Source organism: Penicillium chermesinum (assembly GCF_028974085.1).
Source record: "Penicillium chermesinum strain IBT 19713 chromosome Unknown utg000006l:1.0-2335141.0:1.0-2336784.0, whole genome shotgun sequence".
In the NCBI taxonomy this organism is placed as follows: Eukaryota; Fungi; Ascomycota; class Eurotiomycetes; order Eurotiales; family Aspergillaceae; genus Penicillium; species Penicillium chermesinum.
In genome coordinates, this window is record NW_026695316.1 from 614,966 (window position 1) to 635,743 (window position 20,778).

At 51.9% G+C, this 20,778-nt stretch overlaps 7 protein-coding genes across 7 annotated transcripts; 3 read left to right on the forward strand and 4 right to left on the reverse strand.

Moving 5' to 3' along the window:
- Window positions 1–2,603: 2,603 nt before the first annotated feature.
- Window positions 2,604–2,905, reverse strand: N7468_008010 (uncharacterized protein; the record flags this gene model as incomplete). The annotated part of the gene is made up of 2 exons (XM_058477306.1): window positions 2,604–2,726; window positions 2,828–2,905. The coding sequence occupies 2 exons, from the start codon at window positions 2,903–2,905 to the stop codon at window positions 2,604–2,606; spliced, it is 201 nt and encodes a 66-aa protein (XP_058327651.1).
- A 2,854-nt stretch (window positions 2,906–5,759) lies between these two features.
- On the reverse strand, window positions 5,760–7,094 carry N7468_008011 (putative inositol 5-phosphatase; the record flags this gene model as incomplete). Its single annotated transcript, XM_058477307.1, has 1 exon — window positions 5,760–7,094. The coding sequence occupies one exon, from the start codon at window positions 7,092–7,094 to the stop codon at window positions 5,760–5,762; it is 1,335 nt and encodes a 444-aa protein (XP_058327652.1).
- A 1,683-nt stretch (window positions 7,095–8,777) lies between these two features.
- Window positions 8,778–10,825, reverse strand: N7468_008012 (putative pyruvate carboxylase; the record flags this gene model as incomplete). Its single annotated transcript, XM_058477308.1, has 4 exons — window positions 8,778–9,701; window positions 9,763–10,013; window positions 10,064–10,713; window positions 10,767–10,825. 4 exons carry the CDS (start codon window positions 10,823–10,825, stop codon window positions 8,778–8,780), a joined length of 1,884 nt encoding a protein of 627 aa, XP_058327653.1.
- A 242-nt stretch (window positions 10,826–11,067) lies between these two features.
- Window positions 11,068–12,871, forward strand: N7468_008013 (uncharacterized protein; the record flags this gene model as incomplete). Its single annotated transcript, XM_058477309.1, has 4 exons — window positions 11,068–11,613; window positions 11,691–11,738; window positions 11,809–12,022; window positions 12,072–12,871. The coding sequence occupies 4 exons, from the start codon at window positions 11,068–11,070 to the stop codon at window positions 12,869–12,871; spliced, it is 1,608 nt and encodes a 535-aa protein (XP_058327654.1).
- Window positions 12,872–13,078: 207 nt separating this feature from the next.
- N7468_008014 (homocysteine S-methyltransferase family protein) lies at window positions 13,079–14,155 on the forward strand (the record flags this gene model as incomplete). The annotated part of the gene is made up of 2 exons (XM_058477310.1): window positions 13,079–13,957; window positions 14,018–14,155. The coding sequence occupies 2 exons, from the start codon at window positions 13,079–13,081 to the stop codon at window positions 14,153–14,155; spliced, it is 1,017 nt and encodes a 338-aa protein (XP_058327655.1).
- A 103-nt stretch (window positions 14,156–14,258) lies between these two features.
- On the reverse strand, window positions 14,259–16,047 carry N7468_008015 (putative amino acid permease; the record flags this gene model as incomplete). Its single annotated transcript, XM_058477311.1, has 4 exons — window positions 14,259–14,375; window positions 14,430–14,770; window positions 14,821–15,684; window positions 15,771–16,047. The coding sequence occupies 4 exons, from the start codon at window positions 16,045–16,047 to the stop codon at window positions 14,259–14,261; spliced, it is 1,599 nt and encodes a 532-aa protein (XP_058327656.1).
- A 1,073-nt stretch (window positions 16,048–17,120) lies between these two features.
- N7468_008016 (uncharacterized protein) lies at window positions 17,121–20,164 on the forward strand (the record flags this gene model as incomplete). The annotated part of the gene is made up of 3 exons (XM_058477312.1): window positions 17,121–17,570; window positions 17,709–18,639; window positions 18,792–20,164. 3 exons carry the CDS (start codon window positions 17,121–17,123, stop codon window positions 20,162–20,164), a joined length of 2,754 nt encoding a protein of 917 aa, XP_058327657.1.
- Between the last annotated feature and the right edge of the window lie 614 nt (window positions 20,165–20,778).

The window sequence follows — 20,778 nt, forward strand, 5'->3', positions numbered from 1 at the left end:
GGCCGACTTCCGCGCGGGAAACACCATAAGAAAAGCACGGTGCAGTCCTTTCCCCCTCAGCCGTAGATTAAGTGGAAAGGGCCTCGCGGCAGAAAAAATTAAAGAAAAAAACTTAATTAATGAATAAAAATAAAACCCACAATCCTGCCGTCCTGCATCTAAACGCCCGCACTACTGCACAACAGAGTGCATGGGGAAGAGTTCATGCAGACGCCCCAGGAGGAATTAGATGTGCGTGCTGCGCTGGCAAGACCTCGGGACGCTCTCCCGCCGTTCCTTAGCCTTCGAATCAGCCTTACGCCAGAGAAAAAAAAAGTCGGTGTGTCTAACTCAGAGCGGTAATTGCCTCGAAGGGTTCCCGAAAATACAAGTGGAGCCTGGCGGCCATGACGGTAAAAGAATCAGAACGACGCCGTCAACACAAGTGTCGGGCTTCATTCGAACCTAGGGCTGGCTCGACGTATGATATCGCGAGAGCGCGACACCAAGCCACACCGTCATCCACCGTGCCACGCGAGGCGAAGATCCGGTCAGTGACTGGCTGCCCACGGTCCCCTGAAGAAGAAGCTGTGGAGCCTGGTGGAGTTGGATTATCCCCACATCCCATTCTGAAACCGCGATGGAGCTGTGGCTAAGCCGTCCGAAGGGGAAAAAGGGGGTTGAGAACGGTCCCCTATTCGTAGAGGAAGGAAATCGGAAGGGGGAAGTTCCTCGTCCATAGACCTTTGCAGTACCTCGTAAGTGCAACATGCAGTGCTACTGGGTAGTGGTTACTAGGATACAGAGTCGACCACATCCAACCTTGGCGTCGTCGAATTTTGAACTGTGGGGATGTTGGAGGATCCCTTTTTTTTTGGGCGAACTGTGCTCCAACATGTTCTCAGGCAGCAGATCGGGTTCCATGTTCCCCACTCAGCATTGCTGTCTTAGGTATATTGAAGGACAAACTTCATTGCCTCGGCAGAGAAACCAATAGCGATATTCGATCTTCGAGGGCGAGAGCCAATAGGAAGTTGGCCTCTGTACTTTCTGGGCCGTAGCAGCCTAGTTGGAATCGCTAACTTTGCCACTTTCACATTTCGCACTTTCGCACTCTGCACAAAGCAAAATGACGGTGAGGCCAGAGAGACCAGGGAATGATGTAAAGGGGCCCAAGAAGCCTACTGGGATTTAAAAGATTCACAGCACAGCCACGCCCATTGTCACCGGTGGAACCAGCTCGCCGGCACGATCGAGTATCCCGTTGGCGTTTGCACCGGCTCCATGCACAGCGGGGCTAATCCACCCGCCCCCCCATTGCCCGAATCTTAGGGGTATTGAGGGATCCAGTGGAGAGAGGTCTTGCTGTCAGATGGAGATGACTCAAATTGATGTCCGACCTAGTAATCGGAGGGGTGTAAATTACGCACAGTTCCGGAAAGATTACTCCCCTCAAACACCCATTGATTACGTCGCAACTTTTTACCGTTTAGTCTCTAGCGAGCCGCGCATAGATTAAACGGCTTCTAGAAACCAAGCGCGCTGGGCGAAACAGACCTGACACAATCGGTCCGCGGGCTGCGGCTCAGCCGGGGCGTTTACGCAATATATGGCAGGATGTAAATAGCCTGAAAGGAATGACCAGCATAGAACCCCGGTCTAGAACCACGTTACGGGCAGCAAAGCCCCAAACACCGGGGCCATCGGGTTTGAGATAGAGATAAAAAGTACCGCCCCGTAAGGAGTGGAAGGACCCCCGACGTACAGCTTTGGGCCTGGCTGACTCCAGCTAAGGGGAACTTTGCGTCCTGAGCCCCAACGTCCGTTTCCCACAAATTGTTCTCCTGGGGCCTGCTGGGAAGAACCCGGCATTTGGGTACGAAAGCCCCGGGGAGGTTGCACACGTGGACGGCCTCCTTATCAGAATATTGCGATTTGGTCGGATAGTGTCTGGGCGTTCGGTGACGCTGACTCGAGAAGAGGCGTCTCACCGTTGGCAGCCTGACTCTGCTATTGGGGCTAAGAGGAGGCTAGGTTCTTCTGTGGGGACGACATCCATGCTCATGCTTGAGATTGGAGGGATCTCCAAGTCACATGGCGAATTCAAACTACTGCTTTCTGGACAGCTTACTGGCAGGTGTCACGAGAAGAAGAATCATAAATCAATGCGAGGAGGTATCTAACTTAGGCCAGCTATCGCTATGGGCAGAAAAGCACGAAGAACAAGCATTAAAACATAAAGACATAAAAGTCAAGGAATAGGGGTATGGGATCATGCAAAGGCTAGCGAAAATGAAAAAAGGACGAGGGGTATGCAAAGAAAACGACATCAGAAAGAAAGAACGAGAGGTCGATCACCTGATCGCGAGCCATGCGCCACAGCCCAGAGGGATCCATGCAAGGTTCTAATGGACACTTGCGCCAGCGAAAGTGAGTGGTATCGTAACACAGAAAGTCGAACGAGAGAGAGCCGCCATGAGAATGGAGAAACGCCTTGGCGATGCATTAAGACGGAAAGTGGAAAAGAAAAGCGATCACGTCCTTGGATTCAGTTCCAGCCTGCAAGGATCATAACCTGCTTGGCGCACGTATGACCATTCTCCGTGGAGTTTTCAAGAGTCGCATTACATGGCTTTCTCTGGGAGACCGAGGGTTGAGTCGCCGAGGCGCTCTGATGGTAGCTGGCGCTTAAAAATGTGGGGTTGAGCGAATGGAGAAGCAGTTCCCGGACGACGTAGGTTGAGTTGCTGTATAGGTCAGTTTCTTGTACAGGCGCGGCTGGGGGAGCTAGAAGATTCGATCCGGGATCTCGCGTCATATCCGGAGTTTAGGGAATAGCTTCACATACTCTGCAGTCGGAACATTTGGTACCCTCTCGATTGGTACGCCCTCGGCAGCCACGAGGGTAGTTTGCGCAGGAGTACATGCTGGAGAATGCGGATCGCGGGGAAAGCGCGGAGAAATACGTCGAAGTGCGCAGAGGGCTCCCTTTTAAAGGAAAGCCTTGGGAATAGTAGAGGAGCTTGGAAAAGTCGTTGACGTCGTATTGAAGACGTTAAAGTGGATTGCTCGGGCACACCAGTATTTGTGACGGTTGTTCTAGCGTGGAGAGGGAAACTTCGGAAGAAGATGGGTGGCCAAGGGGGGTTTATATCCAGAGGCTCAATGAATAAAACAGTTAAATACGTGTAGAAAATTAGGGACCGTTTTAATAAATATTGGTTTTTTTTTTTGTTTTTTTTTTTCCATCATTTTTTTAGGGTGCCATCACAATGGGACCCGGGTGTGCTCTAGGGGTTTTAGTTAATTTAATTAAATACCCAGAAAGGAAAACCTCGTTTTACGGATTTGATTTTTTGGGGTTTTAATTTTACTTTTCCTTCTCTCCGCCTTTCCTCCTATCACAGCACCTTTGATTGCGTGCAGGGGGTGTTGGCCAGCAATTGGACCAATTCCTCCCAAAAGATGGAAAATTGAGAAGCCTGGGTTAATTGGCCGCCTTGACTTGGCCCTCCAACGTTTGTTCACGTAATACCTCGTCGGGCTAGGCGGGCTTAGCAACGCTTCAAGTTGACAATCGTAGACGAATCCCGACCCGTACTTGCAAGTTACCTCCAGGGCTGGATTTGGAAAACATCGCAAACTCCATTCTGACTTGACGTCGATCGGACGATCCTGGAACCCGGAGATGCACTGATCGACCTTCCTTTCCAGCGCTGCAGGACAAGCCCAATCACCCAATGGGTTGTGGCCCAGCAGAAAGAATGCGCGACGGTCCAGTGCATTCGGATCGCCCTGGAATGACTTGCAGCCTCTCTACGGCGTCCGCGGCATTGACGCCTTTTACTTTCTTTTTCACTTCCCGGTGGAGAAACGCCATGGCTTTCCGGTACCGAAGTTTCAACTTGCTCAAAGGCCCCTAGCCTTGTTTTCCAGGAAGTGTTGCGATCTTTCTAGAAGGTTGGAAGAGTGCTGGTTGGCTTTTGAGCCCTTAAATCCTGGAACATCCCACCCCTTTTGGGGGGAGATGGCCCAGGCCAAAGCTGTCACACTTTTTTTCCCTGGTTCCCTCGTTTCGTGTTGAGGCTTTGAGCCCCATTCTGGCCGCTAGGCTGCTTCTTTTCCCAAAAGCGCGCCCGAAGGATCGGGGGCTAGACCTCGGAGCCTCCGGCTAGCTGCTGTTTTTTTCCAGAATTTCTTCTGGAATGATAACCCTTGGGATCTTCTGTTTGTACATGCACGGCCCGATCTCCCACGCCGTTTTGTTTTCCCGTGCGCCCACCCAATCAGCTTTTGCACTTATTCCGAGGTCTCTGCGGAAGAAACTAGTAAAAGGCCTTTACCCCCTTTCCGGGTATTGACTTCAGCCCTGCTCAGTGTCATCGTTCTCGTCTCAAAAATTTCTCCACATCCTCCAAGGGTTCTAAACCCTGGACCATCTGTGTGGCAAACGGAATGTGTCCCCTCCTAGAGTCGAGACCCGTCTGGGCCCTCCTCTTCTTGTCAATGGGATCTATCGCTCTCACATGATCCTAGGTAGCTCGCACCCAGGTGGAGTCTTCATCCAGTCCTGCGTCATAATCACAGGTTGGAAGGAACAAAAGCCCCATCAATCGGCACCCATTTCCACATCCAAGACTTTTGCAAGAACATACGCAGTAAAGCCACAGGGCTCCGCCCGTACGTCGCCGATCTAGAAAAGCGGCCTTTGGATAGAACGAGATGTTAGCAAAAGCAAAAAAAGAGAAATCTGCCCACATAACATGCCAGCGCACTCTCTCACTCGGGGTCATGACATTTCAGCCCTATGCGTCGCACAAGGCGAGGAAGAAATTAAGCTCCAGTCGGGTCATTTGACAGGCTCAGGTGGACTCCGCGATGCATCGGAGAGAAATCAACCCTAGGCGGAATGACGGCATCGTGTAAGCAGCTCCCCAGTTGCCCAGGTGTGCAGACCTTCCCATTCTGCCCATCCCGCTGTGGAGTGGCATCAAGGATGATACTCCTCAAGGGCAACCGCAGGAATGTTGTGATCCGAAAGAACGTGTGGGCCGATAAAACAAGCCAATTAATCGTGGGACTTGGGCACATCCCATCCTTTGGGAGCCTAGGGTCTAGAAGGGATTCGAAGCCGGAGAAACGGGTACAAAGCTTTGGATCTTGCCTGCCTCATCCAGAGCCATTTGCTGCCAAGAGCCGTATGACCGAGGCTGAAGAAGGAAAAGCAGCTACAGAGCTTCTCTCACACCGCCTGTATGCCGCCTGAAGGGCCTGCGAAGCTCCCACCCGACACGTTCGACTGGTGCGCGAGTGGAGGTGAGCAGTACCCCGCCGTCAATGGCGTTGCGACCCCGCTACTCGATCCGTGCCTCCTGCATCTGGATTCTTTGGGAGGGTCATCAGGTGATCACTCGCAACCCTGTCAAAACTTGGAATAAACTTGTTTTCTATGCCCCTCTTCTCTCGCCCCGCCGCGTTCCGTGGGTTATCTGATGGTTTGATAGGACGGACGGTCCCTACAGTATTTGTGGCGGTGGCTGAGGCCATCCTGGAAAAGGTAAAAGGAGAGAGTAAAAGCCAGGGCAAAAAAAAAAAAAACAAAAAGGAAAGAAATAAATATTACAGTGCCACGAATCTAGTACGGGAAACCAAGTGCCCAAAGGCAATGCCGACCAGCACCCTTGTCTGACAGAAGTCCACAAAATCCATAGTTACCTTGTAATTGTCATCAACCTGGCTCGCAATGCACGCCATTAGTTGCTGTGTGTTGTAGCAGCCCCTCAACCGAGCCACAGCGATCTCAGCACCACCCATGCGCCGACAATCCCCAGCGTCGATGCAAGCACCAGTCCATTACCCTCCCTTGTCAGGCCCAAGTACGCCAGAATACCCACAACTAGCTCTTTCCGTCGAGCCGCGTCCCGGCGAGACCGCCAGCTCGGATCAATTGCAAATGGAGCCACCACCGTCTCAGGCCCTGAGGGGGTATCTGTAGATCGTAAAGGAACAGACACCGCTAGCGCAACGGGACGGTGATCTGAATGCGGGAAGAGAGGCAGGGCGTCGTATGCACGGGGTTTAACCCAGCTGTCCCCGCTCTGCGAGGCGCGGTCCAGGTACAGGATGCGGTCACACCAGCTTGGCCACCGATGACTCGACCATATCCACTCGGTCTCTGAGCGCCCGTTGGCAAGACTCACACGCGCAGCCTCGCTCGCCGCGCTGGAGTACTTGTATGTAGGCGGGAAGTGGATTGGGGCTTCGGAGAGCCCGTGGAAGGTTCTGCCTTCCCGCATCTCGCGGGCCAGCTGGTCGTGCTTGAGGAGGTGGGAGAAGTGGGTTGCATCCTCGGGGCTGGCATCACGGCGAGGGAAGCGAGTGACATCGTCTTGAGAGGGACTGGTGTCAGATGTGCGGTAATTCAAGTCTCCCGCCAGGAAGAGGTAGGAGTTTGGTGCAAAGAGGTGGCTCGAGCTGCTTTCTGCATTGTCCGCCTGCTGGTCCTGGTCCCCTAATAGAGCTGTGCTTTCGTCAGAGCCCGCCTGCTTGCCAGGGGGGATCTCTGGGGTTGTGTCTGCATTGGTGAAAACAAGTCCCTCGACAATAGTCTGCCAGTCCCGGTTGCGTTGGGCGAGGGCTTCTTCCATAGGAGCCAGATGCGCTGCCACGAAGGTCAAGCTGACGGTCTCGGATGAGTGGTCTGCAGTCGCATAGCAAAGACGCGCTCCAACAGCTCCCTTGTTACCGAGCCCGTTGAATCCGCAGCTTACATGGCCAGTCTTCACCTGGGAGATCTTGTTGGCAGCATCGGGCTTGGCAAACACCATCAAGCCAGTCATTCCGGTATTTTCCTGGACCACGTTCACGTAAGACTCGTTCCATCGTTTCACGGTCGCACTCTTCACTGCCCTGACAAACGCGTCGAAATAAGGTGCCAGATATGTGCCGCCTATAAATGAATAGGCGATGGGTGCTATCTCTTGTAGGGAGAGCACTATCAAGTCTGGGGCAAGCGCATCTGGTCCCAGTGGGTCGAAAATATGGGCTCCGAACGCATCATCCACTAATGAGCGGGCGCAGTTTGAGGTTAATATGTATAGATTAAGCTCCCCCATATTTTGCCAATGCGAATAGCGAGAAGAGCCCCAGGTCGAGCTCCTGGTCGAGCTCTAGGTCCAGAGCTAAGCGTGGGGTAGTGTGGTGACGTAGGGAGCTCACGATTCACCACGTGATCGTGTGAACGATCTATCTCCAATCATGGATTTTACAGTACGATAGAATATAGCGGAACGCGCTCAACTTTAGGTTTCATACTAGTATGCAGTTCCTTCGCTTGTGGTGTAGCACTACAGATGGAGGATACGGGCAGCTATAGCTTTTGATTGCGGTATAGATTGTCATGACCGGCTTGTGAAAATATATACGCTAGGGGCGACCCGTGGCCTACAAACACGGCAAGAAAGTCCTGGCCCAGGTCAGCAAGACTTAAGGGCACTACGAAGGCCACCAAGCCAATAGCGTCACCAAGAATGCCACGGGAATCAACGCCACGGGCATCGAGAGGCCTGCCAAGAGAAAATACGCGAAGAACCCTTACGCTGCAAGCAAACAATCGATCCAGAAGAACGCAACCCGAACGACCCTAAAAGCTGGTATAACTATAGTGCGGCTGTTCGAGCTACCTCCTAGGGAAAGGTTGTTATCTCGTAGGAAATCGTGGTTCCCAGGGGAACTTGGCTTCCCAGGAAGCAGGTTATTCGGAAGTCCGGGAAGGTGGCAGATGAGATATGCTGTCACATTATTGCTGAAATGGCAGTATGATGCCTCTCTTCCAATTGATGGTAGCCAATGGACACGTAACTTGGTGCACAGTAATTACCGTACTTTACATCCACGTCGTCATCACAACACGACCAAGGCTACTAGTAGGAACAGCAACAATCTAATGCGTAGGATATATGTGCCTTAAAACAGCATGTATACTGCAGTTAAAATACCCGGGTCATTGAAGTCTGTTATCATGAAAAGCTAATGGTTCCAAATTACCCACGACTCTTTAGACACCTGGCCGATATACCATCTTCGCACGCCAGAGGTACGAGCCCAAGTCGTGCATAGTCTCCAAGAAATTTAGGATGCTAAGTGGGGTATAAAGTGGAAAATAGAGTTTCTTACATCAATTCGGGCTTATGGTCTAGGGGTATGACGCTTCATTTGCAAACGCATAGTTTGAAGAGGTCCGGGGTTCAATTCCCTGTGAGTCCAATTCTTTTTTCTTATTCAAATTTCTTTTTTTCCCTCTCCCTCCCGTCTCTCCCCCACTCTCCAAACAGTCAACTTGCCAAATCATTTTCCGATTCCTTTCCCTTCTGTTTCTTTCAGCCCACTCTTTCAATCGCGCCCCGCTACGGCACTATTTAAGAAAGAAATGGTATCTCTCAACACAGTGTATGCTTCGCGTATTGATGAGCACCTATCAACTCAGCGACATTCTTAGTAGCCAAATATTACCAAATCCACGAGTAGGCTTTCAGGGGTTTGTCTTCAATTGTATGGAGTCAACAGGGGATTGGACGCGCACAAAGATACGATCGCTAAGCGCGCGATGTACTCGCTACGGTCGGTCGGGTGATAGTGGGTACCTTTATACGCGCAAGAAGACACCTCGTAGAGCTGAATTTAGAATGGATTACTAGGCTATATACGTCTGCGGGATACCCCGTGAAGCTCCCTCGGGACAGGGAAACGACTTGGCAAATGAGAACCCAAGCGGTCAAAGAGACAATTCTTATCCAACCCTATAATTTCCCTCGAATAGGCTCCTGTAATTCGACCAACAGCATTCCCTCAGAGACATCTTCTTCTTCGTCCTCCATTTCGTAGGCCCATTTGATCTTCCCAGCACGAGGACTCCGCACTTCAAGCTCCATCTTCATTTGCTTCACGAATGCCAGGACTTGATTCTCGGCTACGTCTTCTCCGCTCGATACGAGCACTTCGATCAATTTCCCTGACAGAGGAAGAACGATATGGCTCGGGTTATTCCGGTCGCCGCGCCGATGTGAAGATACAAGGGCGCTGGCTGTTGTTGAAGTGGCGTCTATCTGAACCCGGAAAGGCAAAGGGGCCTTTGAGTTAGGTGTTGTATATTCAATTTCTGCTGCAAGAGTTGATGGGAATTCGTTACGCAAGACTCGAGATAGTCGGAGATGATGAGAGACTTGCTGTCCTTGCGCCTTCGCTTGCTGGAGGGGCTGGAGTGTGATGGACCAGGCATCACCTTTGCGGAATAGAAGACTTGAAGACGGCACTGCTGCCGGTGCTGATGAGCTTTGTGATACCCCGAGAGATGAGACTTTGCCTGCCGCTTGCTTGGTGACCTGTTCTCCGAGCTTATAGGCTTCCTGTAATTGCTTTCCTAACCACTGAGTATCAATGCTACCGGCCAGAAAGTCGGCGTGAGCAACGATCCCTCGGAGGAGGACCAGATTCGTGTTCACCCCAGAAATATTTGTATCTGAAAGCACTCGCTGAGCCTTTCTGACAGCAGCTTTCCAAGTAGAAGCAGTGACAACAATCTTGGCGAGAAGATTATCGAAATCCGAGCCTACGACGAGTGGCGCTAAGTTGGAAATGTGGGTGTCAATCCGTATCCCATTTCCGGTGGGAATGTGAAATGTTGTGATTTTCCCAATACTAAGAGCGAAATCTTGGCTGGCATCCTCGGCACAAATGCGGAGTTGAATCAGAATAAGCGCCAGGCGGAGGCGACTCTGGATTCACTTTCGATCCCAGGCCAAGATCGGCGAACGTGTGTCCCTGAGCCAATAGCAACTGGGTCTGCACCAGGTCGATTCCGCTGATGGCCTCTGTGATGGTGTGCTCAACCTGAAGCCTGGGGTTGATCTCCAAGAAGAAGAACTCTCCAGTTTGTTCACTGACTAGGAATTCAAAAGTTCCCAGAGAGTGATACTGGATATGACTAGCCATCCTCAGCGCCGAGTCAATGACTCGCGAAATGAGGTCGCGATCTCCTATCAAGGCAGGGCGACCTCAACAATCTTCTGAAAACGCCTCTGCACACTGCAGTCCCGCTCCCACAAATGCCGTACATTCCCCGTCCCATCCCCAAGGACCTGGATCTCGACGTGATGAAACCCATCCACAGCAGCCTTTTCAAGAAAGACTGTCTTGGAAGGGGACTCCCCGATCGCGCGCTGTAAACTATTCTCCAACTCCGAATCCTCACGCACCAACCGAATTCCTCGACCACCGCCTCCATCCACAGCCTTGACCATCACGGGAAAGCCAATCTTCCTCGCGAAAGCCCGCGCCTCGTCCACATCAGCGGTTGGCCGGGCCATAGCCTCAAGCACAGGAACTCCACATGTCTGCGCAAGTGCCTTGGCCTTGAGCTTGTCGCCTGTCTGTGCAAGGTTCTCGGGGCCGGGGCCGATCACAATTGCATTAGCTTCCTCCCACATGCGCTGAGCGAATTCTGCGCTTTCGCTGAGGAAGCCGTAGCCTGGGTGGATGGTGTCGATTGAATGTTTCTTGACAATCTCGACCAACGTGGTAATATCCAAGTAGGATGTAGGCGAAGCAATCTGGATTGCGTGGTCTGGATGACCTAGATCACAATGGGATCGATCGCCCGCCGTGTAGAGAGCGAATGTCTCGACCGGATCAGGCAGCTCACGCGCAGCATTAAGGATTCGAACTGCTATTTCACCTCTAACATAGCAGTTAGATTCGTTATTATGTATAATGGGGCCCAGGGAGCTTACCTATTGGCTATCAACAACTTGTTGATTGCCCGCGGCTGAAGCAGCGAAGATGATGACATTGCCGGAGGTGTGCAGTCCAAGGCCCCTTTAGATTTGGCTTAGGATAGACTGCTGACACAAAGATGAGATCCAGCCTCGAGATATCAGAGATCAGATGTATGTCACATGGCAGTTCGTTCGGGCCATCGCATCTCAGTATTTCCTCGGTAATTGGGGGGCCTCGGCGCGTCGGGAAGAGGGGAACATCGCAAATCAAACCTCCGTGGCGACGACGCTCCTCTAAAACACCAACCCCATCAAAATGGCAAGGGATAACGAAACCAAACACCAAGAAAATAATAGCAATGGAAAAGCTAATGAGCGACTGAATCAAGTCTCCGGGCACATCGCGGCCCCATCAAAAAAGCCCAAGGCTCCAACCTCCCGCCTCCCCGCCGACCACTCTGATGTCCTGGGCCAAATAGAAACCCTCCGCTCCATCGCCCGAAAACCAGATCCCAAAAGTAGGGGTTACATCCGCCAAAAGCAAGCGGGCAAACTGTGGGTCCGAGAAAGAATTGACCAACTTCTTGACCCCGACTCTTTCCAAGAAATCGGCTCTGTGTCAGGCACTGTGAGCTGGAAGAAAACCGGGCCGTTGCGCGAGACGCCCGCCTCGTTCGTACCGAGCAATAACGTTCAAGGCGCAGGTACTCTGCGCGGCCGTAAGATTCTGCTCACGGCGGATGACTTCAGTATCCGCAGCGGCCATGCCGATGGAGCAAGCTGGGAGAGGACGGTGTATGTTGAGAAGCTCGCTGTGGCGCTCCGAATCCCTGTCGTTAAGCTTGTTGATGGGAGTTCGGGGGTGGGAGTGTGACTACTATCCGCAAAGAAGGATGGAGTTATCTTCCGTATGTGAGGCCCTTTAAGCCGGTTATGCAGCAGCTGAATATGGGTATACCCAACTTGGGAGCCGTTGTTGGTCCTGCTGTAAGTGTTTCGCTACTTTGCCCATGTCCCTATCTAGTTGTGATCGAGAAGGATAACTGATGCGTTGTAGATTGGCCTTGGCGCGGCGCGAGTTGTCTCATGCCATTTCTCAGTCATGGCAGCTGATATCGGCGCTCTGTTCAATGCAGGCCCAAAGGTAGTAGAGGGCGCTACATTTGAAGAGGATCTCGGGTTCCAGGATCTCGGAGGTCCCATGGTGCATTGCACGAATGGGACCATCGATAACCTTGCTGCCAACGAAGCTGAATGCTTCGAGCAAATACGTACGGTCTTGGGATATTTACCGAATTCCGGAAGTGAAGCACCCCCCAGTCGTTGCGTGCGAGGATCCCGAAGACCGCGAGGACATAGCTTTACGGAGCATCATCCCACGCAGACAAGCACGCATGTATAACTCGCGGACAATAATCACCTCTGTTGTTGATCAAGGCTCATGGTTTGAGATCGGAGGGCTCTGGGGCCGGACAGCGATCGGGGGACTCGCTCGACTTGGTGGCCATCCGATCGGAGTGATAAGCCTAGACTGCGAGGTTAACGGGGGAGCTTTAGATGCTGCCGGCTCTCAGAAACTCACGCGGCTGCTAAAATTGTGCGATGTGATGAATATCCCCATTGTGCAATTCATTGATGTACCTGGGTACGCAATTGGAACTGTGGCTGAGCGTACGGCTACCATGCGATGGGGTGTGGAGCTGGCAAAGACATACTTCTCTACGACAACGCCCATTTTCAATGTCATCACACGAAGGGCATTCGGTGTTGCAGGAGGTGTCATGCTTGGCGCACGCGACCCAGTGATGCAAGTCGCTTGGCCGTCAGGTCAATGGGGGTCGCTTCCACTGGACGGAGGCATTGAAGTTGCCCATCGGCACGAACTTCGAGAGGCTGAGAAAGCGGGCAAGAAAGAAGAGAGGTATAGGGAGCTTGAAGAGGAATACCTGCGCAAGATGAGCCCGGTCCGCACAGCCAATGCATTTGGAGTGGAAGAAATCATTGACCCTAAGGATACAAGAAAGGTCTGTTGCGAGTGGACGGGGCATGTCTACCGAGTGTTAATGCGGGATCGACTATCCGATCGGGCATGTGGGAAGATCGCTCCTTCATTTGCCTAATCTGCACGTGTCTTTAATTAATGTACTGCAAAAAAAAAAAAAATAAGAGCCGATTCCCAGCATATGTGACGATCCTCAGTAGCCAATCTGTAGCGGGAACACCCACTTCCAGGTCCACGGGCCCGCCTGGAAAGCACGTATTATGTAACGCTGCAAATCGTGCGAAGTTCCCATCGATTCAACACGCTACCGCGAATTGATTACAAGATGGCCCCAATCAGCATCTTGGATGGCGGCCTTGGGACGTCTCTACAAGACCAGTACGGTGTGCAATTCGACAGCACCAACACTCCACTCTGGTCCTCGCACCCTTTAATCTCAGACCCGGCTGTTCTAGAGTCCTGCCAGCGCGATTTCATTAATGCAGGAATCCACGTTCTCTTGACAGCGACATACCAAGTATCAGTGGAGGGCTTCGGTCGCACAAAGACGGCAGAGTATCCCGATGGAATCCCCCGCCATGCTATTGGCCCCTTCTTAAAGAGGGCTCTAGATATCGCCGAGAACGCCCGCGGCGAAAAAGATGTCAAAGTGGCTTTGAGCCTCGGTCCATATGGGGCGTGTATGATCCCAGGACAAGAATATAGTGGTGCATATGATGATGCGCATAATAGCGAGGAGTCGTTGTACCGCTGGCATTTGGATCGTTTACGGCTTTTTATGGACGCAGATGATAATCTACGCCAGCGGATCCAATACGTTTCTTTTGAGACCCTGCCTCGTTTGGACGAGGTCAAGGCCGTGAGACGGGCCATCCGCGATGCGAAGCTCGATGTCCCATTCTGGATAGCTTGTGTCTTCCCCCGAGAAGATAGCCTCTTGCCTGATGGAAGTCTCGTGAAGGACGTTGTCAATGCCGCTGCCTCTAAAGACGAGGAGGGCTTTGTTCCGTGGGGCATCGGAATTAACTGCACTAAAGTGCATAAACTCCCTGGGTTGATTCAGGAGTTTAGCAAAGCAGCTACCGGTTTGCCTGATCAGCAATTATCCCTCGTTCTGTACCCAGATGGAACCAATGGCGAGGTCTACAACCCAGCCACTCAGACGTGGGACAAGCCAAGTGGCGTTGGCGGACAAGCGCTCACAGTAAGTGAAATCATTTACACCACTCCACATCCTGATAACACGGCTAACATACTACCGTAGTCACCCTGGGAAACCCAGCTAGCGGACATAGTCAACGGAGCCACCGAAAACAGCCCATTCAAGTCATACCTTGTAGGTGGATGCTGCAAGGCATCGCACCATGATATCAAGAAACTCAGAGACCAGTTCTATAAATGAAAAATTGCACTGCATGCTCTGAGTGGAATGCCGAACAAAAACCGCTTCTATTCTATGAATATATTGATGATGCTGATATGCAATTTGTACGCGCCAATATCGCTTAAAAAATCCAGTCAACAAAGCGGTTCCATAATGTATTGGGCTTTTCCTCCTGTAGTGGAATCTCTCCATCTTGGAGTCGGCCTGACCACAAATCGATCGTGGCAGCACGTTGGATCTGTTCATGATCTGTTAGCTTACTGGTCCTGGTAGCTTGAAGATAGATGCCTACCTTCGTCTTATGCCATAACTTCCAGATGACAATTGGCACAATGAAGATGGGAATGCCAACATAGGATGCGACAAAGTCCGAGGTATTCCAATGACCCTTTAAGAAGACTTCGAAGCCGGCAACCAAGGTAATGATTATAGAGCCAATAAAGCCAAACCAAGCCGCGTATGGCTGCAGTGGTGCTTTCCAAGGCAACGTATCACGCGAAACACGCTGTGCTTTCATAGCTGCATAGAATCGAATATAACAGAATGATAGGGTTGCCCAAGCAATGAGTCCAGCGATGGTACTCAAGTTCAGTAGCCAAGTGAAGGCCTGCGAGGCACCTCCACTTCCGAGGCCTAATTCATGTCAGTTAATAATGCCCACAGCTATCCCTGAGGAGACTTACTCAGATAGGCCAACGGCCCAAATAGCCAAGCCACTACCACCGCGACATAAGGAACGCCCTTCTTATTCACCCGGCCAAAGTATTGCGGGAGCTGATGATCGGTGGTCATGGCCAAAATCATACGTGATCCAACCCAGCAGTAGGAGTTACCCGCAGACCAAGCCGCGATGAGAATGCAAGCGTTCACAATGGATGGAAGAACGTTAATACCAGCCTCCTTGATGGCAATCACGAAAGGAGAGCTATTCGCATTGTTATCCCCCGAAGTCAGACCACTGTTCCTGGGGTCCACAATAATGCCAATCAAGAGAGCACCGAGAATGTAGAAGAACGCAATGCGATATGTGACGCGGCGAGCAGCCTTCGGAATCGCTCGATGAGGATCAACCGACTCTGCAGCTGTAATCACGACAGTCTCGACACCAATGAAACTGAACGAGGCGTTAACGAAGGATGACAAAAAGCCCAGGAAATGGCCTGTCGGTCCCTTGATGCCATCGAAATCAGTCCAAGGCCCAGGATTGTGCCAGTAGCGGAAACCGATAGTCTGGCCGTTTGGACTTCCTCCAGCTGTGATGACGAGCGACACAATGACCAAGCCCAAGAAGCAAAGGATCTTGATGGCGCCTCCAACCACTTCCGACTCGCCATAGAATCGAACACTCATCAGATTGATACCTAAGATGAGGACCAAGCTCACACTGATCACCACAGCCGGCGTGATGTCAGTCCAATATGATACGATCACCGCCGCTGCAGAGGTCTCCGAGGCGATCGCAATCGTATAGCAGTAACCATAGGATATCGCCAACGAGAAGCCAACCGCGGGATCAATGAAGCGAGTAGCCCAGTGCGGGAAAGAACCTGCCAGAAGTCAACAACTTTTTGTCCGAAGAAGGTCGATCGTACATACCAGCAGTGGGGAAAAAGCGTAGCTAGCTCCGCAATACTCTGCATAACAGCCCACAGCACCATGCCGACAATAATATAGGCCAAGAGAAGCCCAGCAGGACCAGCCTTGGCGTACGCAGACCCTGTCCCCACAAACAAGCCAGTCCCAATTCCACCACAGAACCCGATCATGGTAACCTGGTAATTTCGTAGACGGCGCTGAGTCGCACCGCGACCGCCGACATTGAGCTCCATCTCTCCTTTGATGTCATTTTCATATTCCGGCCTGTCGGTGTCTGGCTGAATAGCATCTTGGTCTCGCTTGGCCTTCGACATGGCTCCAGAGTCCGGGGGCCTTCTAGCCTACTACGAGCAAGATATGTTTCCAGGAAGTCGAGGAAATCCGTCATTTTTACAGATCCGCTCTTACCTAAAATTTGAACGCGTCGAGCACGACATCTTCTTAGCTTGGGGCATGGAGACCCACTGGATCAGCCTTCATTGGGTCAATTGGGTCCAGGTCCCAAATTTCGCACATTGAAAAATCGACTGCGGGTTGTGTACATATTGTTTAGGTCATATTGCTGGTTGCATCGAATAGCCCAAGAATAGACGCTGAACTCGAGAATAATCATGCACGATAAGGTGATGCTAGAGCCGTGACGAGCCTGTTAAAACCCTGTGGGCCGCGGTTTGGCCCCGAAAATCCTGCGAGAGTCGGTCCGACAAAAGGCTCATCCTCATTTCTACTTTGGGACTGAGCCAAGGGAAAAAAAAAAGAAAAAAAAGGAAAAATCAAAAAAATCCCTCGTGAGTTAAGGCAATTGTGCGCGTTACCGCCAAGCTTTATTCCTAGTGTTGGTTGACAACCTTGGAGGGTACTCGTAGTCGATTGTAGGCTGCCTGCTTTGGAGGCCAACATTTCAAACAGGACCACCCACTCGCCTACAATCTCTGGATGCCTCTGCCAGTCGATATTAATGGATCAGATAACTCAAGGGTCCAGATAGCCCAGTCTAGATTTGAGGGGGAAAGACAGCCGCTAGAACTAGGGTAGGCTAACTCCCCTAAGCGTCGTCCCCCGTGCGATACGCAAGGCCCACATTTCGCAGTGGCCAATGAATCTATAGAATGAGGAAGTAGGTTTACACATATAGTGCGGGGCAGCGCAGATCAAGCCAAGACGATAGCACTTTAACGCGAGCCGATGCGGAAAGAAGGTCACATTGGCGCGTCTGGGCAGCCCTGGAGGGATTTTTTATTATCTTACCTCAGCCGCCCTTTGGCCCCCAGGCCCTTCAAGGTGGAACGAAGGTCTATCCTGACTTACCCCCTTAGCACCCCTCTCGAAAGCAGATCTTCGGACTACCAGAGTGGCCGTCACCGAGTTCTGGACCAGAGTGACGGTCATGTCTGCTCAAGAAAATGGTGCGCCAGCGTCGGCACCAGCTGCACCCTCGGCCGCGGCCAAACCAAAGTCGCAATGGAAGCTTCCTTCACTGCTGAATCACTTCAATGCAGCCGATCTGAAGACTCTTTTTCGTTGTTCCGTCGCAGCATGGGTTGCGACGCTGATGATCTTCATTCATCCCGCGCTGAACACCATTGGGATTGCGAGCTTCTTCGCGACAATGGTGCTATTCATGGTACCGCCGAACAGCATGGTCTTTGTTTACATTCTGGCCTCTTTTACGCTGATTTTTGGAATGGCGCTCGGATGGGGTTGGGGCGTGATCACCATGCTTGCTGCACAAGCGGCAAGGCCAGTAGCTGAAAAACAGGCGAAGCTCCAAGCGATGGGCCAACAAGCTTATCAGCAGGCTAACGCGACTGGAGTCCCTGTTGCCAATGTCGCGCAGGTACTCCTCTATGATGGATGGATGCTGGATGCTCGTGTCTCGGCGATTTCTTTTGCATGATATGTCTGATGATATACTGCCTGGTAAGCTGCCTCAATCCTCTACTTCGAGAGTAATCGGCTGAGATGGAGAACCTAGGCTCGTCTTCGAGCAAGCAACCCGAAGTTTGTTCTGTGCCAGATCTTTGGTACCATTGTTATGGATGTTTATTTGACGCTTGGCCCACTGCTACCTTCGTTCAACGGGACCATCCCGAAGGTCTTCCTTATCCCTTCCGCGATCGGCATTGGTCTAGGGTTGGTGTGTCAGATCGTATTCTTCCCGACGTCGACTTCTCACGTTGTCCTCGTAGGATATGAAGATCTTGTACGCTTGTTGAAAGCTCCTCTGGATGTGACAATTGCCAGTTTATGCCATGGAAAGGTCGCTGAAATGTCCGATCTGCAGAAATTGAAGCTGGGAACTCTCGGTTTGTACAGAAAAATACAGCCGGCCCTCGGGTTCTTGCCGTTGGACTTTTCGGTTGGTCGGTGGAATGCTCATGATGTTAAGAGCCTGAACGAACCTTTGCGACAGGCTACAATGAGAACTTTGTTACTGCTGGAGTCGCACATTGCCCACGTTGGAGGACAGGCAAAGGCGGAGAAGCTCCGCACTCTGACTTTCGACGCCGATACTTTCTCGGAGATGCTTGACGAGAAGAAGAAACCCCGCAAAGCTGGATTGCGCCAATTGATTCAGAGTGCTAGTATGGTCCATGCCATACAAAGCCCTGAGCACGAAGGGTTCCGAAAAGAAATGCATGAGGCTCTTCAAGAGCCCAGCAGCAGGATCCTACCGATTTGCACGGATGCGACTACCATCACTGCTGATAGCATTAAAGCTGTTAATTCGGCGCGATGGTTCAATCGGCCAACTCAGCAGAGGTTCAACGAGCTGGAGGAGAATGCCCAGACGATTTTGGAGAACCTCAGGGCAGAACGGATGGCTTTCACCAATGATACTACGGAGCGACTTCTTCAAGTCAACGCGGATCTGTTTGACGCGGATGGGGCCCTGAAAGATCTCGGTAGGGGTCGTATTTACAGATTGCGAGCGATAGCATTGGCGATGGTGATCGAAGAGCAGATCATCGCTGTTGCCAGATCTTGGGAACGGATCCTCGAGCACCTATTAGCTTTGATGAAAGAACGTAAATCGACTCGGCTTTGGCTCCCCGAGGACTGGGTTATGCGTTCAACTGGGTGTTTCGTAAGAGCGCCGTGGCTCCCGTCCAAGCGGCAGAGAACACAGTTGTTGATCCAGAGGAACAGGAGCGGAAGACCAAGGCAGCACAGGAGAGCCTTCGCATGAGTCGCGGATACCGTGCCCGACAACGGGGTGGCATCGGGCGCGTCATCCTGGCAATTTACCATTGGCTTATTAACAGCGAGGGTATGTACGCTCTGCGTATGGTCTGTGTGACTATCGCTCTTGGAATTCCGGCTGTAATCCCGTCTTCTGCAAGCTTTTATTACCGCGAGAAAGGTCTCTGGGCGCTGATTATGGGTCAGACCACGGTACTGGTTTACATGTCTGACTTCACATTATCACTTGTCTCTCGTTTCGCCGGAAGTGTTATCGGTGGTGTCGTCGGCCTGGTAGCCTGGTACATTGGTTCTGGTAATGGCAATGGGAATTCGTACGGCCTAGCGGCAGTCATGGCTGTGGTCGTTCCAATGTTAATGTGGCTACGGATTTTCTCTCCCCCTGTCCTTCTACAGTCTGTTATGATGGGCTGTGCAACCTGTCTTCTCGTTGTCGGATACAGTTTTGACTACCATTATTACCCCCAATATGGCAACCCGGGAGCTGGCTATAGCGTTTTCTGGCGGCGGTTGCTACTGGTCCTTATTGGGTCTGCGGCGGCTGCAATCTTGCAGCTTCTCCCAAGACCACCCTCCGCCACCCGACATGTCTGCAGCTCTCTTTCCGGTGCTGTCCGATCCCTCACTGACCACTATGCGCTTCTTCTATCGTGCTGGGGAAAACCTGACCGTGAGGAAGGCTTGGTCGCCGAAGACCTCGCATTCCATCTTGCGGAGAGCCTATCCGCTCTTGACGGACCAGTCGCCATGCTCAAGTTAGAATTCTCCAGCTCTCCCTTCGACAGTGAACACCTCGCCCAAATCAAAGCGCTCTGTCAAGATCTCAACCACCACCTGGCCCGTCTTCTCTTCCTTTCCGCGTCTTTGCCCGAGCATTTTCAGTCTCGTCTTGCGCAGCATGGGGGCCTTTTAGATCACCGTGGAATCGGCGACATCATGGCAGTTCTTAATGCCATTGATCAGACGCTTAAAACAGGAGACCCCGTCCCCGAAGTCCTGCCAACCCCATTGCTCAAGCGATGCCTTGACTTTTGGTCTACCCATCATGCAGATGTTACAATGAGTCGAGAGTTGATCCGTGACGAGGACTACCGCCGCTTCTGCGTGGCGGTCAGCGCTTACCTCAAATTCCTCGGGACTGTGGACGACTTGGTGCTTGTGATCAAGGGAGCTGTTGGTGAATCGCATATAGTCAGCCGAGCGCTGATGCATGATCTCGTTGTTTGAAAGCGCCAGCATGGAGAACCTGTCGTTGTATGGACCGGAAGGTGTTATTCGCCGGTTCCTCGAACTCCCGTGAAGCCGTATGTCCCTTGTGTATACCACGCGGAGCAGGCAAATGAGATCTGAGGAAGTAGGTGTGCTGTCCACATACTCGCTCAGCAGGGCGTATCGCGGCCCAGCTATTGAAGCATCTCGCCGTCACGCATCCCGGTTGTCAGGGCGATTACTGTGTCCAGACATTGCAGGAATCGATCATGAGGGGAATTTCCGCCTTCTTCAGCAATGGCTTTCGGCTGCTCTGTTATCTTCAGGAGTTTCTTCGCATGCGCTCGTTGTTCAAAATCATCGGTTGATGGTCGAAGTTTGGTCGACCCACGGGGACAACCCCTTTTTCTTCTTTCCACCCACGGCGGCCATCGCGAAGGTGGAAGGAAGGCAAAGTTGGGATCAACGCATTCGCCTTATTTTAAGGGACAGAATGAGTCAGTCGCGGAACGCCAAACCTTCTGGTTCTGCAGTTCGCGTTTCGCAAAACGTTTTTGGTCATCGGGGAACTTTGATTTGAGACTTTTGGTCTATAACGCCTTCCGTAGAAAACTGATTGTGGAGACTTTCCC